General features: G+C 36.6%; 1 protein-coding gene across 6 annotated transcripts in view; it reads right to left on the minus strand.

Moving 5' to 3' along the window:
* ATG10 (autophagy related 10) overlaps window positions 1-16389 on the minus strand; it is a 286553-nt gene that overhangs the window by 64154 nt on the left and 206010 nt on the right. For all 6 annotated transcript variants that reach the window (XM_032276892.1, XM_032276865.1, XM_032276888.1 and 3 more), the window contains one exon: window positions 14647-14744. In XM_032276892.1, the coding sequence (XP_032132783.1) occupies window positions 14647-14744 (98 nt within the window). The remainder of the gene's footprint in view (window positions 1-14646; window positions 14745-16389) is intronic.

Genomic DNA, 16389 nt, shown 5'->3' on the forward strand with positions numbered 1-16389 from the left:
ATTTATGGATTAATGATAATAGCTCATATTCATAGTATCAACTATGTGCCAAGCACAATGCTAAGCAAACAACATGCATTAACTCACATAATTCTCACAACAACCCACTGGAATCATCCTTATAATATTCCTTATGTAGAAATAATTTCCTATCTTACAGATGAGGAAGGTGAAAGGCCCAATAACTATCCTCGGTCACATTGCTAATACGTAGAAAAACCTGAGTAAGAAACCAAGTGTTTCTGACTTCAGAGCCCAACTCCTAACCTATTGAAGAAACTCTCTTGGGGTCAAGCTATATAATACGGTATCAGTCAAGGTTCAGTTGCAAAAAACAGAATCTACTCTCTACTTGAAGCTCTCTGGCTAGTTGAATAGGGAGGGAGAACTGAATAAACAAATTCTAGATGACTTTCTAGGAAAAATTCCTGAAGCAACCCTGCAGAACTGAACACCATCCAACCTACTGCCTCTTCTTGGGTCAGCAATCTGTCATTCTAGAATCACAGCCCACTCCAATGAACAAAAACCTGACCCTGTGTGGCCACCTCTAGAGCCGCAGCACACCTGCTACAACTCCCACGAGCAAAATGGATGCCCCCTCCTCTGGACATTGAAGTCTCAGTGGAGGTCACATAGACAACCTCCAGGCCAAAAATGGTTCTGACAAGAGCAGTTTCCACATGCTTCTGCCTTCCAAATCCTGCACAAATGCAACTAGTATGATATTCCTGAACCAAATTCAGGCCCCTATTTGATATGTGTGAGAATGGTGTGTTAGCTTTCTAGTGTCTGCAGTACAGGAAGGGCATGAGAGAAGGGCAGATTGGAAGTTGAGTTTTAATCCACTACAGCTATTACAAGTTCCAAGGATTTGGATGTCCTGCCGAGGTCTAAGGGACTCCTGATTAGGGCTGCAATATTTTGTGTGTTTGGAGAAAGAGTCCAGAGCTTTCATAATATTCTCAAAAAGGGTTTATGACCTAAAACTTGATCAGATCTGCTTTAATGTAATAATTTTAATATAATACCATTTTGAGAATAAGATTAATATTGTGCGAGGACGTAAAACATACTGGTTAAAGACATGATCTCCCTAGTACGGCATCTGAGTTCCAATTCCATTTCTCTTACTTAGTAGATGTTTGACCTTTAGCATGTTATTTACCTTTTGGTGTCTCAGTTTCCCCTTCTCTAAAATGTGGAGAACAGTATCAACCTCATAAGGGTGTTCAAAAACTAAGTGAAAGAATATGTGTGAAGTAATATTTCCATGCTTAAAGGAGCAGAACTTAAGGGCTTCCATGGAGTTCTGCTCAACCATCTATGCAAATCTAATGAATTTTACAAAGAAGCGTGCAGCACTGCTGGCAGGTACTCCTGGAGAACAACTCTGAACAGCAGAAACAACATTCAGCTTTGGCAAGAACATAAATCAGAGCCTTTAATTCCAACAATATGTCAACTACTCCAGTGTCTAAAATGTTTGTGCCAATCAATTGCAAGAAAAACCTACATTTTAGCTATTTATCAGTAACTTCAGTGTTAAGTTGATTGATATGTGACTCCAATCAAAAGTCGGGTTGACATCAGACTGTAACACATTAAGAAGAATGATTATGACCAGTATCAGTGAGCACTTTGAGAAATGAGTAGTTTAAGACACTGCTGGCATCTTAGAATTAGTACATCTTTTTTGAGATTCACGTGGGAATATCTAACAAAACCTTTAAAATGTGGATGCTCATTCACTCAACAATTCCATTTCTAAGAATTTATCCCAAATAATATTTGACAATTGCAATGAATTACATATACAAAGATGTTCACTTAGAAACTTGTTTATAATACACATTTTTTAAAAACTCAATTCGCAACATAAAATTAGTTAAAACAATTATAGCATTACCTTACAATGGAATTCTACACAATTATTAGAGTGGAAATGGAGATGTATTTAAATACTGGGATGCAAAAATGTCTTTGATATAAATTTCAAAATAAATGGGTGCATAGTATGATTAATGTGTGTATTTATATATGTATGTGAATATATGTTATAGATAAAGCTATATATTAACTTCTGGAAAGCTATGCACTAAAACATTAACAGTGGTAACTTTTAATGTTTGGGATTTTGAATAATTATTATTTTATTCTTAATGATATTTTGTATTTTATTAAAAATGTTCAGTATATACTATTTTTTCAATGGGAAAAAATAATTATTATAAAAAATTTTAAGCCCAGATAATACCACTTTTATTTGAAGACAATGCAAAATATGTGCTGGGATTCATGCTCAGATCCATACAGAATCTCTAAGCTCTTTCTTTGCATCTTATAACAATAAAACAATAGGCAAACTCAAATGCTTTTTGAAGGCAGGCAAAGTAAATAAGTGAAATAGACAGACAGTATGAGGAAGTAGGGAAAGGAGTTGACCATGATTAAACACGGAGCATGTATCCAGTCTAAAGTCATTCAAATTAAGAAATGGCCAGGTGCGGTGGCTCACACCTGTAATCCTACCACTTTGGGAAGCCAAGGCACGTGGATCATTTGCAATCAGGAGTTCAAGACTAGCCTGGCCAACATGGTGAAACCCCATCTCTACTAAAAATACAAAAATTAGCCAGGCTGTAGTGGTGCACACCTGGAATCCCAGCTGCCTGGGAGGCTGAGGCAGGAGAATTTCTTGAGCCTGGGAGACAGAGGTTGTAGTCAGCTGAGATCGTGCCACTGCACTCCAGTCTGGGAAACAGAGTAAGACCCTATCTAAGAAAAACCAAATAAACAAAAACAAAAAACATTTCAAAACACTTAAAATAACATCTGTAGGCTGAATTTGAACAGTAAGCTGCCAGTAAAGACTTAAACAGTATAAACCTACACAAAGCATATTGCTGTAACATTCTCACACAGCTACAGCTGAGCATTACCCCCTTCCCATCTCCTAGAATTGGTTTAAGTGGTACCTATAAAGGATAATATTTTTCCAGAGTTGTGAAATGATCCATCTAGAATTTAGTACAAGAAAAAGTTTGTCTCTCCTGATAATCTTGTCTGTTTCCTTCTGTAACAGAATGAAAGCAATGTATTTAATTGGCTTTCCCTTTTTGTCATTTGTTATCTTAGAAAGCTCAAAATCTTTCCTCAGCTTATGTTTTCTATTAAAACTGTCTTTTCCCATCCATCATTTAGTTATTATTCACTTGCTTTGATGGTTATAGTGTATGTATGTATTATTAGCATATTAGAATGTATGTATACAAACCACTTGAAATAGTTTTGGAATTCAGATTGGACAGAGGGGAAGGACCACTGCATTAATATGCTGAAAAAAATAACATTAGCATACAAAAAAATGTAACTGGCACAAATGCTTTATATACTTTGGTATTATCTCTATTTATTGACCAACTTTTTAACCTAAAAATACAGACTGCAAATGTAATAGGGAGAATTTTGCAGCTGACACGGGAGAGAACCAGGGAAAATGACAAGTAAGAGAAGCTGAAGGGAGTAGAAAGTGGAAAGAAAATAATGTGCAATAACTGCATGGTGGAATTATGTGTATACAGCAACTATTGTACAAAAAATAAAACAAATAGCATATTTCTGAGGTGGCATATACTCCTTACTAAGGACTCAAAACATATCTGGGTAAATGTAGCTGCAGAGCCTGTGTTCCATATCCCCTCCAGGTCCTGTGCCTGCCTCTGGTCCCCACCCCGAGCCCCCAGCCCCAGCCCCCAGCACCCAGCACTCAGCCTTCTCCACCTGCCCCAAGCTGCTGCTTGACTGCCTACCCACCATAAATCTCTTTCGCAAAAACTGGAAATAAGAATATAAATATTCCTCAAGCTTGAAGTTTGGGGACTAAGATGTTTATTAAAAATTATAAATTGATGGTAAGTAATTATCAAAATGAAATGTGCTAAGATGAATCATATAAAAATTATTCAATATTTTAGATATTTTATTTTTATATTAATAAGCTATTCCTTTTTAAGAAACAGCACTTCCAAGGATCAATGAAATGCTGGAAGATTCTTTAAATAAGGCCTTTGTATAATCCAAAGCATATACTGAGTCAAAAGTATAACTTTGATGGTAAAGAACTAAGCAATATTCTGTTCAACCAGTTGTACATATAACAAAGAACATTAACCAGCCTCTTGTTTTTACTATGTAGTGAAATAAACTTCAACATAAAGAAGTAAAATCCAAATATACCAACATCCTGGTTGTTAATAAGAAATATATTCTGTTTAACTATATATCTTAAACTCCCATTAAAATAGGATAAAACATCTTAGAAATTAATAAAATGGGAGTCAAATAATAAATCTACTCCCCTTTCATTTAAACACTTAATGAGCGGTTAGTATTTTAGAAAGTAAAAGCTGGATAAGAAAGCACTGTTATACCAATGCCTAAATAGCATTTAATAAAGCATTTAAGACTTTCCACAAACACTCCAAGGAGTAAGCCCAAAAAAAATTTAAGAAAAATAAGTTCCTGGCCAGGCGTGATGGCTCATGCCCGTAATCCCAGCACTTCGGGAGGCCAAGGCGGGTGGATCACCTGAGATCAGGAGTTCAAGACCAGCCTGACCAATGTGGTGAAACCCCGTCTCTACTAAAAATACAAAAATTAGCCGACCAAGGTGGTGTGCACCTGTAATCTCAGCTACTTGAAAGGTTGAGGAAGGAGAATGCTTGAACTGAGAGAGGGAGGTTGCAGTGAGCCGAGATCACATCACTGCACTCCAGCCTGGGCAACAAGAGTGAAACTCCATCTCAAAAAAAAAAAAAAAAGAAAAGAAAAGAAAAATAAATTACTTAGTGAATGACAGTGAGAACAAAGTTTCCTATGCCTGTTTCTTTTCTTTTCTTTTGTCGTCAGGCTGGAGTGGAGTGGTGCAATCTCTGCTCACTGCAACCTCTGTCTCCCAGGGGTTCCAGCAATTCTCCTGCCTCAGCTTCCCAAGTAGCTGGGATTACAGACACCCACCATCACACCTGGCTAATTATTATATTTTTAGTAGAGACAGGGTTTCCCCATATTGGCCAGTTTGGTACTGACCTCAAGTGATCTGCTCTCCCAAAGTGCTGGGATTATACGTGTGAGCTGCCACGCCTGACCCATATGCCTTTTTTTAAGGTGAGATTTCTGGACACTTCTGGTAAAAATCAGTTACACCCAAATAAGAATTTGTTTTTAAGACATGGGGTCTTGCTATGTTACCCAGGCTGGCCTCAAACTCCTAGGCTCAAGCAATCCCACCTTGGCCTCCTGAGTAGCTGCAATTGCAGGTGTGAGCAACAGTGCCTGGCCACTCTTCATATACTTCTTAATGTAGGGAAAGTCTAAGGAACAAACAAAAAAAAAACAGGAAAAGCACAATGGAGCATGAATGACAGTAAAAATTTCTAAATGGACTTAAAAAAACGAATATGGGCTGGGCACAGTGGCTCATGCCTGTAATCCCAGCACTTTGGGAGGCCAAGGTGGGTGAGTCACTTGAGGTCAAGAATTCAAAACCAGCCAGGCTAATTTGGCAAAACCTTTTCTCTACTAAAAATACATGCATGATAACACATGACTATAATCCCAGCTACTTGGGAAGCTGAGGCACAAGTCACTTGAACCTGGGAGGCCAGAGTTGCAGTGGGCGGAAATCACGTCACTGCACTACAGCCTGGGTGGCAGAGCAAGACTCTCTCTGAAAGAAAAAAAAAAAATACAGAAAGTACCCTGACAATGTATGGTACCCATAGCATCAACATTTAATAAACATTAAAAGTCACAATGCATCCAAAGGATTATAAATCATTCTACTATAAGGACACGTGCACACGAATGTTCATTGCAGCACAGTTTACAATAGCAAAGACCTGGAACCAACCCAAATGCCCATCGATGATAGACTGGACAGGGAAAATGTGGCACATATACACCATGGAATATTATGCAGCCATCAAAAACGATGAGTTTGTGTCCTTTGTAGGGACATGGAAGAACCTGGAAACCATCATTCTCAGCAAACTGACAGAAGAGCAGAAGATCAAACACCGCATGTTCTCACTCATAGGTGGGTGTTGAACAATGAGAACACATGGACACAGGGAGGGGAGCACTACACACTGGGGTCAGTTGGGGGGAAATAGGGGAGGGATGGTGGGGGGTGGGGAGCTGGGGAGAGATAGCAAGGGGAGAGATGCCAGATGTAGGTGATGGGGAGGAAGGCAGCAAATCACACTGCCACGTGTGTACCTATGCAACAACCTTGCATGTTCTTCACATGTACACCAAAACCTAAAATGCAATAAAATAAATGGAAAAAAAAATTTAAAAAAAAGAAAAAGAAAAAAAAAAGTCACAATGCATGCACAGACTGACAATCTAAAAATAATTACTAGTATAGACAGAGACAAACAGCATTGTTATTATTACTCTAAGATACCAAAGTAAGGATACAACAAAGAGAGTATATTTCACACTCCTAAGACAATAAAGTGTGGCAGAATCACTGAATACTGCTAAAACATAGGAAGATTTCTACAAAAAGCCTGCAAGGTAGATACATTTACTGTGCTGCCATAAACCTACATCCTAAATGACTTATTAATACCCACAGCTAAGATTCAATACCTAGAAACTCAGATTCAATAAATTAGCAGAAAATTACAGAGAAAATAATCACATCATATCTGTAGTCTCATTTAAATAATGTTCCACCATGAAAGAAGCCTGCAAAGAAGCTGGCAGTGATTCTGAAGAAGCAGCAGCAATCCATAAAGGCTTCTTAATTTTCTCATCATTTAAGAATTAAACCACTTCCAGTTCACACAGATCCTACCAGGTGCACTAAATTGATGTCATTATGAGCCATCAGGAAATACCCACCGAGACCTATACCAACACTGAGAAGTTTTGTTAAGCAGCTGTGTGTTTTAATTGATTTGTATTATTTAAAATAGAAACAGTTAAAAGTCAGTTATCGGATGTTGTGTAAAAGAGATGCCTAAAGACTCCAGGGAGACTGAGTTCAGAGGAAAGCCAATCACTGGAACTTCACTTGAGCACTTAAGATTATTACTAGAGGAAGCACAATTAAATCTTCAGTTTATCAGCCATCATTATAAATCACCAGGCAACATATCAAGCTTCATCATTTAAGAATCCTTAACCAGTGACTTCCTGCATCACTGAGAGTCAAAAGTGATCTATTCACCAAAAGGTACCTAAGGAGTTATGGGTTTTTTTGCTGTATTTTTCTTTCTTTTTTACCCTGAGAAATTTATCATGGAAAGGTAATGAAACCCACTGAAATTATTTATCATGTTTTTACATGTTTTAGGCATGCCAAATTCTTCAAAAGGAATTCAGTAGTATTTGGGATATGCAAAATGTGTACTGCACAGGCTCCTCCAATTCCATTCCGTACAAACATTTAACCTGACTCTTACATAGTATTAAATACCTGCATGGTAGAATCAAAAGAGGAAAAATATTCAACAAGTTTCTTCTGACTTTGATCCATCCAACCCTATTCATTCACTTGTACTTTCCTTCTCCAGACATATGGGATCAGAAAATAAAGAACCTCCAAAGTCTTGGTTTCCAAATTTAAGCACACAGTTCAAGTGTTAGAAAGAATATATTTAAAAGGAGACAAGATACAGATTGAGTTCCATCTACAACTCTCTCCCCTCAGAGCTGGGAAGTAAAGCAGGGGCTTGGAGAGAAGGCAATTTTGAAAAGGCCATTTCCCAAGAGGGGCATGTATATGTGCATGTGCTCATGTGTGTGCATATAAATATGTGTATAAAATGACACAACACAATAGAATCTCTTGAGGTTTGGAAATTTAAGAATAGAGAGGATATGAGGCCAGGCGCGGTGGCTCAAGCCTGTAATCCCAGCACTTTGGGAGGCCGAGGCGGGTGGATCATGAGGTCAAGAGATCGAGACCATCCTGGTCAACACGGTGAAACCCCGTCTCTACTAAAAATACAAAAAATTAGCTGGGCATGGTGGCGCGTGCCTGTAATCCCAGCTACTCAGGAGGCTGAGGCAGGAGAATTGCCTGAACCCGGGAGGCGGAGGTTGCGGTGAGCCGAGATCGCGCCATTGCACTCCAGCCTGGGTAACAAGAGCGAAACTCCGTCCCAAAAAAAAAAAAAAAAAAAAAAAAGAATAGAGAGGATATGGTTTTAGCACGTGGTAAGTTTCATGAAGAAAAGTCCCTTCCATCATCATCATTATATTTAGGCAGCTGTAAAACAGGAGTGGCAGCCAGACCTTTCTGAGCATAGCAGGACTGGAGACAGCCTCCTGATGTTTCTGCCATCCTATTGCAGCAGCAGCAAAGAGTGAGGTGTAGCAGGGCCGACTTATTCATTAGACAGAGTAGGCACAGTGCCTGGGGTCTACAAATACCTTTAGGAGGAATCCATGAAAATATTTTAATTGCTTTTTAAAAACATAAAACAATAAACTTACAGGTCAAAGAAAGTATTTTAATATATAGTATGAATACAGTCATCTCTCTAATAATGCAGCTATAAAATATAATTTTTAATACCTTTTTATGGAGAAAGGAGTTTGTGAAGATAACTGTGTCTAAGGCCCACAAAAGTCAGGATGTGGTCCTAGAAAGCAAAGGTTTGATGAGAGAGACAGCAAAGGTGAGACAGAGGAGAAAGAGGCAGCACAGAGCTGAAACAGAGCCCCTGGGGTAAATATATTTGGTTAGGGTGCAGAAGTTTAGTATCAACTCCAGGATGGAAAGGGGGTTCCTAAACATGGCACAGTTTAATCTTCAATGGCTGAGAAAATCACTGAAATAACTATGTTTACCTGGAAACAATAATGATTATGATTATAATAATTACATCATATATTTACTACATATTATGTGCTAGGTAATGTTCAAAGTATTTTACATATATTGATTCATTTAGTCTTCCCATCAACTCTGTGTAGATGCTACTGTTATCTCTAATGGAAAACCAAACTAAAACACAGGATCTTTGTAATTTAACCAAGAGCATGCAGCTAGTAAGTGGTGGCATACAGAGTCAAATCTACTCTCTCTGGCTCCAACACCCAGGTAAAGGCACTACCACTTCCCAAAGGAACCAGTTCTCCTTGGCTGACTCCAACAAGTTTGGACAGGAATTATAAATCATGTATGTGCAACCACTTGTCATACCACTAAACAAGGAAGCCATCAAAGTCAGATGGGTTGTATCAAAACAACTCAGGAGCCAATGTCTTTGGCTAGACTTCCACTGGCTAAAGATGAGGTAAACTGAACATCAATAAAGACAACCACTACAATGAACTGACAAATATAAAACATTTATATCTATGAGTCCATAAAAACATATTTTTTAAAGTTCTCAATTACCTTTGGAGGATACTAGAGAACCAACTCATTATCTTGAAAGCTAGCTCACAAAGGGAAAGAATCAAGCATTTATCCTGCCTTTCCTAATCAAAGCATACCTCAGATAACTAAGATGGAGAGAGAAACTCTGTCATTATAGAAGAAGTCCACTAATAAATAATGAATGACAGAATTAGAACACCATCTTGCCACCACTAATGAATTAATGGGTCTAGGCAATAATCATCAATGGCTGCTAACATCACAAAAAAGAGTGATAACCAGACATAATGTGCTTCCTGATGGCATACTCAGAAACAACCATGAAGTATTGCCAAAAAATCAAGCCTGAATTTGATCAAGCCTCAAGATCTACCAGTTTATAAAAAATACAAGGAGGAATGTACTAAATACCATAGAAATACAATAAAAAAAAAAAAAAAAAAACCAAGACTGCAAAAACTACAGAACAAGCAACGTGTTTCTTCAACGAAAAATTACCAGGAAAAAAAGAGATGGAGGAATGAGAATCTATCATTCCCAAGGTCTTAAGAGATGTTAACTATTTTAATGTGTAAATCTTATTTTGCATCCTGATATAAACAAACTAAAAAAAAAATTGAACTTGGGAAATTTAAACATTGATTGCTTATTTAATGATATTAAATTATTAATAATTCTATTTGTGATAACAGAATTATGGTTATGTTTTTTTGAGTCCTTACCTTTTTTAATTAAATATTTTGAGATAATTATAGATTCACATTTAGTTCTAAGAAATTATATTAAGAGGTCAGGTGCAGTGATTAAATGCCTGTAATCCCATCATTTTGAAAGACCAAGACAGGAGGATTACTTGAGGCCAGGAGTTCAAGATCTGCTGGGGCAACATAGTGAGACCGCCATCTCTACTTTAAAAATAAAAATAAAAATAAATGTTACCAAAGGATATCACATATCCTTTATCAAGTTTTTCCCAATGGTAACATCTTGCAAGACTATAGTACAGTATCACAAACAAGATACTGACACTGATTGAGTGAAGATCCATAACATTTCCACTGCCATAAGGTTCTCTCATGTTGCCTTTAATAGACACACCCATTTCCCTCCCATTCACACTCCCTATCACCTGGCAACCACAAATCTGTTCTTCAGTCCATGATTTTGTCATTTCAAAAATGTTCTAGAAGTTCTAGAAATGGAATCACACACTCTGCAACTTCTGGAATTGCCTCTTTGCACTCAGCATAATTCTCTGAAGATTCATCCAGGTTGCTGAGTGTATCAATAGTTGGTTCCTTTTTATTGCTGACTAGTATTCCATGGTAATGGTATGCTACTTTCTGTTTAATCATCTACCCATTGAAGACACCTGGGTCTTTTTTTTTTCCATTTTGAGCTATTATAAATAAAACTGATATAAACATTCAAGTAGAACCCTTATCTTTTAAAGTACTTACACATGTAGGGATGAATAAAATGATGCTAGGAATTGCTTCAAAAAAGTTCCTAAATGGATAAGATATGGAAAAAAATAACCTCTTCATCAGCTAATAAGTGCATCATACAATTATCTCTATTTTTATATGTTTAACATTTTCCATAACATAAAGTTCAAAAAAAGAATCCAGTAAGAAAAAATTACTTATCTGACCACTATATAACCCTGCACATAAACACACATATCTTCAAGTATAATTGAAGATACACTTTTTTTATCTTGTGACTTTAGGCCATGCCAAGATCACAGGAATTCTTTGCTTAAAACATAGAGCCCACACCTTCCAGTGATTATTATTGAAACACTTACTGTAACAATTAAGGCAGATCCAACCCAAGTATCTGTTAACTTTCTTTCAGAAGTTTTTTTATTAGGCTACAGGGTTGATATAATAGGTAGTCTGTAACATTGGACAAAAGCAGGTAAGTAATCACCATAATCAAATGTATGAGATTTATGAGTGGCTTGTCTTCAAAAGAGAGAGTTTATGTCTGACATGAATAGGTCCTTATCATCAAGACAAATGCTGAAAGAACAGAAGTGTGATTACTAAAAATGAAGAGCAACAAACTATATGAGTACAATCAGGCCTGAAAATGAAGTGAAATGCATTTTATATTATGCAAAGGCTGCCTTTGTTTTTAAGCCACTCTGGAGGACAGCATATTATTACCATGTTCAGTCTGCAAGCTAATGATTCCTTAGTATAATTTTGCAAAATGGTATCTACTATTCAACATCACCAATATTCTATCAGCTCATTCTTCCCTAGTGCTGTCTCATCTTCTCCCCCTCCATCTCACTGAGGATACCTTGATTTTTCTTCATATGTGGTACTAAAAAATGAAGACCTATTCTCCCAAAGATCTCAAGCAAAGAAGAAGATATAAATACCAATCTATTTATCAATCCAGGATTAAAAGCCAAGATTTCCAAAGGAAATATTCATGATGCTTTTCAAGTGCCAAGTAGTTCAATGGCTACAAATGAGTTTCCCTTATTTGGTCTTTAATGCCTTGTCATGCACCATGATGAGCAATTCTAAAGCTTAAATAAATATTGTTATTAAAAGTAGGATATCTGTTCACAGATCAAATCCCAATAAGACAAATTCCAAAGGATCACCTAAGTTTTATAATTGTGTTGTAGTGTGGTTTTATCAAATAGCCCTTCTATTAAGTCAGCCCCAGCCTTGGTGTTAGAAATAGTAATGCTTGTTGTGATATGATTTGATCTGTAATACCATACTATGATAGGGAGGAAAAAGATGGTACACTAATAGGCTATCTGTGTGACAGTCAAATAACTATAAAATGAAAGACATTAGTCAATTCTATTAAAAACAATCTATATACAGATGGTTCAGTGGTGAGTTTAACAATGTTAAGAGTTCTATCAATGGAAAGAAATCTACGGCAATATTGTATCAAAATCTTGTTCTTATGTCATGGGTCAGAATGGAGACACACAGAATTAAAATATAAAATATCACAGATCACTAGAAATGGTGCTATATATAGGTGCTACATTGAGGAGATTAATTTTCTGCTAGAGACAGAAAATGAAAATGATAAGAATTGGATTCAAGAATAAAATGGAATGGAGAAAGAGTTGATAAACGGGTGTAAAGTTAAATACACATATATTTTTGAATACTCTTTTCCTGTATCTTTTGCCATCGTTCTTGACTCTTACAACCAAACAGTTTCTGGGTCCTGTGGATAAGGACTCTACAATATAAATTTTTGTACAGTTTGTGGCCATTGACAAGATACTCGAAGTTGGAACTCTTAGCACTCAGCTTGACATACTTAAAGGTTAATCTAAAATAGTTTGCATAAAATAAAATGTTCTTGCCAAATCTTTAGGGTTGGTTTGCTTATATTTCACATTACCCTTCTTCATAGCAACCACAATTGCCTGGTCTACAGACTTGGATTTCAGAGGGGCCATTTTTGTGAGTTGAGGTGGTTTCAGAGAAGGGAAAGTATGAGAGCACAGGTAGTAACAGGTCATGCATACAGAAAAATGAGGGAAAGCATCACATCTAGAAAAAATTCCAAGAACAAATTACACAAGAGGAGTATAGAGAGATGAATAACCATGTCTGGCATGAGCTGTGTAGAGTGGAGGAGCGGAAGATAAACTTAGAAGAGCAGGTTGGAGCCAGGGAGTGGCAACCTCTGACGCCCAGGCAAAGCATTTAGAACACATCCCATAGGCCCTCAGAGAACTACTGCAGGTTTGAGCACACGTAAGATAAGTGCAGCAGTGGTTAAAAAGATGTGACTACAGGTAAGAGGCAGAGAGGAAAGGAGCAGAAGACCACAGATAAGAACCTTTACTAATTGTTCCACATGACATCAGAGGGCTTGATTTAGGAGGGTGATAGTGGGAAGAGAAAAGATTAATTTGAGGGGGGCAGTGTGAAATATACAAATACTTAAAGCTAGTTTTATCCTCAATTAAAACCTAGAAAATGGTCATTATTAAAGAACTACTTATGAGATGCTGAGGATTATTATGTAGATTGAGAGGTAAACTGTCATTATGATCAAACACATAAGAGGGCATAAAAATTCTAATAACTGATAAAGTCATTTTTAAAGGAAGCTTTCATTAAGCTTAACAGGAGCTTGGAAAAAAATGGATTTTTGATATAAGTAAAAATTATATTTAAGGAGATCATGATTGGTTGCAAGGTGATGAGCATCTTTAAATTTCAAAATAACTGCTGATTTTAGCAAGGCAGTAATAATGACTTATTTGATTGACAGATCTATTTTCCCTACTTTTGCAAATCTACTTTCGCAGATCTATTTTCTCTACTTTTTCAAATCACTATTGCAAACACATTAATCAAAAGCTCTTCTTTTTTGCAAATGCATCCATGAGTAAAATTGTAAAACAGTATAGATTACATAAGCCTAATCTTCTTAGTATATAAGCCAACTTAGTTTCTATTTTCATTTGCTTAATACATTTTTATTGAGCATTTACTACATGATAAGTACCGTGCTAGTGCTGCATGTACAATGAAGAATAAAAGAGACACGGTCTGCCTATGTGAGAGCTCACAGTATAGGCAATCCCAGACTTAGGATGGGTCAACTTAACAATTTTGATACTTTATAATGATGTAAAAGTGATACACCTTCAAGAGAAACCATATCTTGATACCATACAACCATTCTGTTTTTCACTTTCAATAAAGTATCTAATAAATCGCATGGAGCTATTCAACATTTTATTATAAAAAAGGCTTTGTGTTAGATGATTTTGTCCAGCTGTAGGCTAATGTAAGTGTCCTGAGCACATTTAAGGTAGGCTAGCCTAAGCTATGATATTCAGTAGGTTAGGTGTATTAAATGTATTTTCTACTTAAGATATTTTTAACTTACGATGGGTTTATCAGGATGTATCCCCACTATAAGTGAAAGAGTATCTGTATGGTGGAATAAATAGATATCAATTTAAACATCATTCTAATATGTAATTAAAATTGGAATACATATTCTAAAGAAAAAATACAGGGCACTATGAGAGCTTATAATAGGGAGGCTAAACCAAGATTGAGTCTGGGAGGTGTTTTTAAGGAAACTGTCTGTGAGGTAAAATATGTAAGGATATAGAGGAGTGAAACAGGGAAAAGAGTTGGGGAGAGGGAACTAGAAGAAAAGATGAGCAGAGGGAAAGAATACAATAAAATGCATACAATAAAATGACAATGCTCTCCAACCTGTTGTGTAATAGTATCCCATGGTCCCTGTAGCAGTCGCGTCTTATAGCACTCATGAACTCCTTCCCATATGTCCTTCAGAGTTAAAGGTCTCCCATCTGTGAAAGTGCATGGTAAAGACTGAGTTAGTAATTCACGTGACACAATGGTACTTGGTGTCAATCTAAAACTCCTGGAAGAATATCATGACTTTTAGAAAGATCTTTAGTGCACATGCTATTTACATATCAAGAGAGTGCTATATGAATTACTATTTTCTTCCTGAGGGAAATTTAAACATTCAAGCTTCTCAGCTTTGTATCCATCTAGCATTTAAATTATCTGCTCATTCATTGCCTCTAGGAATTTTGCAAAATAAATAAAATCCAAATGTGTTTTAGAGAGAACTGACAGATACAAGCACAGGCAAAGGAACAGACAAACAGACTCCCATATTCACAAAAGTGAACTACGAATACTCTGAATCCTTTGTACTTCCTCTAGTCCTTAAAACAAAGAAGCCATACCCATGCATCTTTCACATTCTTGTGGAGTATTTATAATTTCCAAATCACTTCATCAGTTACCATGGAGAATAGAGAGAAGAAAAACACACAATTTCTCCTAGTAAAGAGCCTATCATCTACTAAGAAAACCATGACAAGTATATTATAGTAGAGTGGTCTCTGGCTGAAGAAGACTAAAGCTCACTGATGGTCTAAGGAAGAGAGATATTAACAATTGATGTCTATGGCAGGTAGGGAAATGGACTCTTGGGGTCAATGGACAGGAGAACAGCGTTGGCATGAAGAGGGCAGTAAAAGCTTTATTGAACAATAATGCTCTTTGTTTCAATTATCCATCTGTATCCACCCAAATGATGTATTTTACAAAGACCACTATGGCACTTACAATATACACAAGATAAGTAAAGTCGAAAAATAGGTTTCTAAGTTCTAAAAAGAAGGCAGAAAGAAAAAGTCACCTAAAGATTTCAAACCACATACTGCTGGAAAGAAGGTGTCTTAATACTAGAATCCAGTACAACTTGGTCCACTCAGAGCTATAAAGCCCTCAAGACTCACAGGTGTGCTCTTTTGGGCTAATGGATGATACCACTTAAAGATATTTCACACAGCAATATACTGAATATTTAGACCAAAGAAGTATTTGATCATCGAAGGCAACAAAGCTTAAGGGAAATAATCTACTCAAGAGTTCCAAAAATCACTGTATTCAGACTTTCAAGTATAAGTAGAAATGTATGGTGTTGGGAAAAAAGCACTAGATTTGGAGTCTGGACTAAGTTTAAATCCTGGGGTTGGCACTTAGTTCTACATGACTGCAAATTATTTTGCTTTTAACTGCAAAATGAGAATAATAATCCTTTCTGAGTGTTGTTCTTTTGAGGCTTACATGAGTGAACCCACCCAGGACTGTGTTAGGCACACAATAAGAGCTCAATAAATATTAGGAATCTTTTTCCAGTACTCATACAATTATTCCCATTATTCTCAAAGCTGAAAGATTCATTTCTAGACTGTGATTTCTTAGAATTTTCCCATGTTGGGATACCATTCATATCATCTTTGATATAGTAATATACTAATATCATAAGCAGGGCATTTCTCATGTTTGACCTAAAAGTTGAACTTTTCCTCAACCTTTATTTTCAATAAATAGCAATAGAATATTTTGATACATTTTCAATAAGTATCTTCATCTTGGCATTTATCTGGCGGCAGGAGACCATTATCGTGTGAT

The sequence above is a fragment of the Sapajus apella genome, unplaced genomic scaffold (genome assembly GCF_009761245.1).
Source record: "Sapajus apella isolate SASKATOON/1434 unplaced genomic scaffold, GSC_monkey_1.0 scaffold1, whole genome shotgun sequence".
Classification (NCBI taxonomy): Eukaryota; Metazoa; Chordata; class Mammalia; order Primates; family Cebidae; genus Sapajus; species Sapajus apella.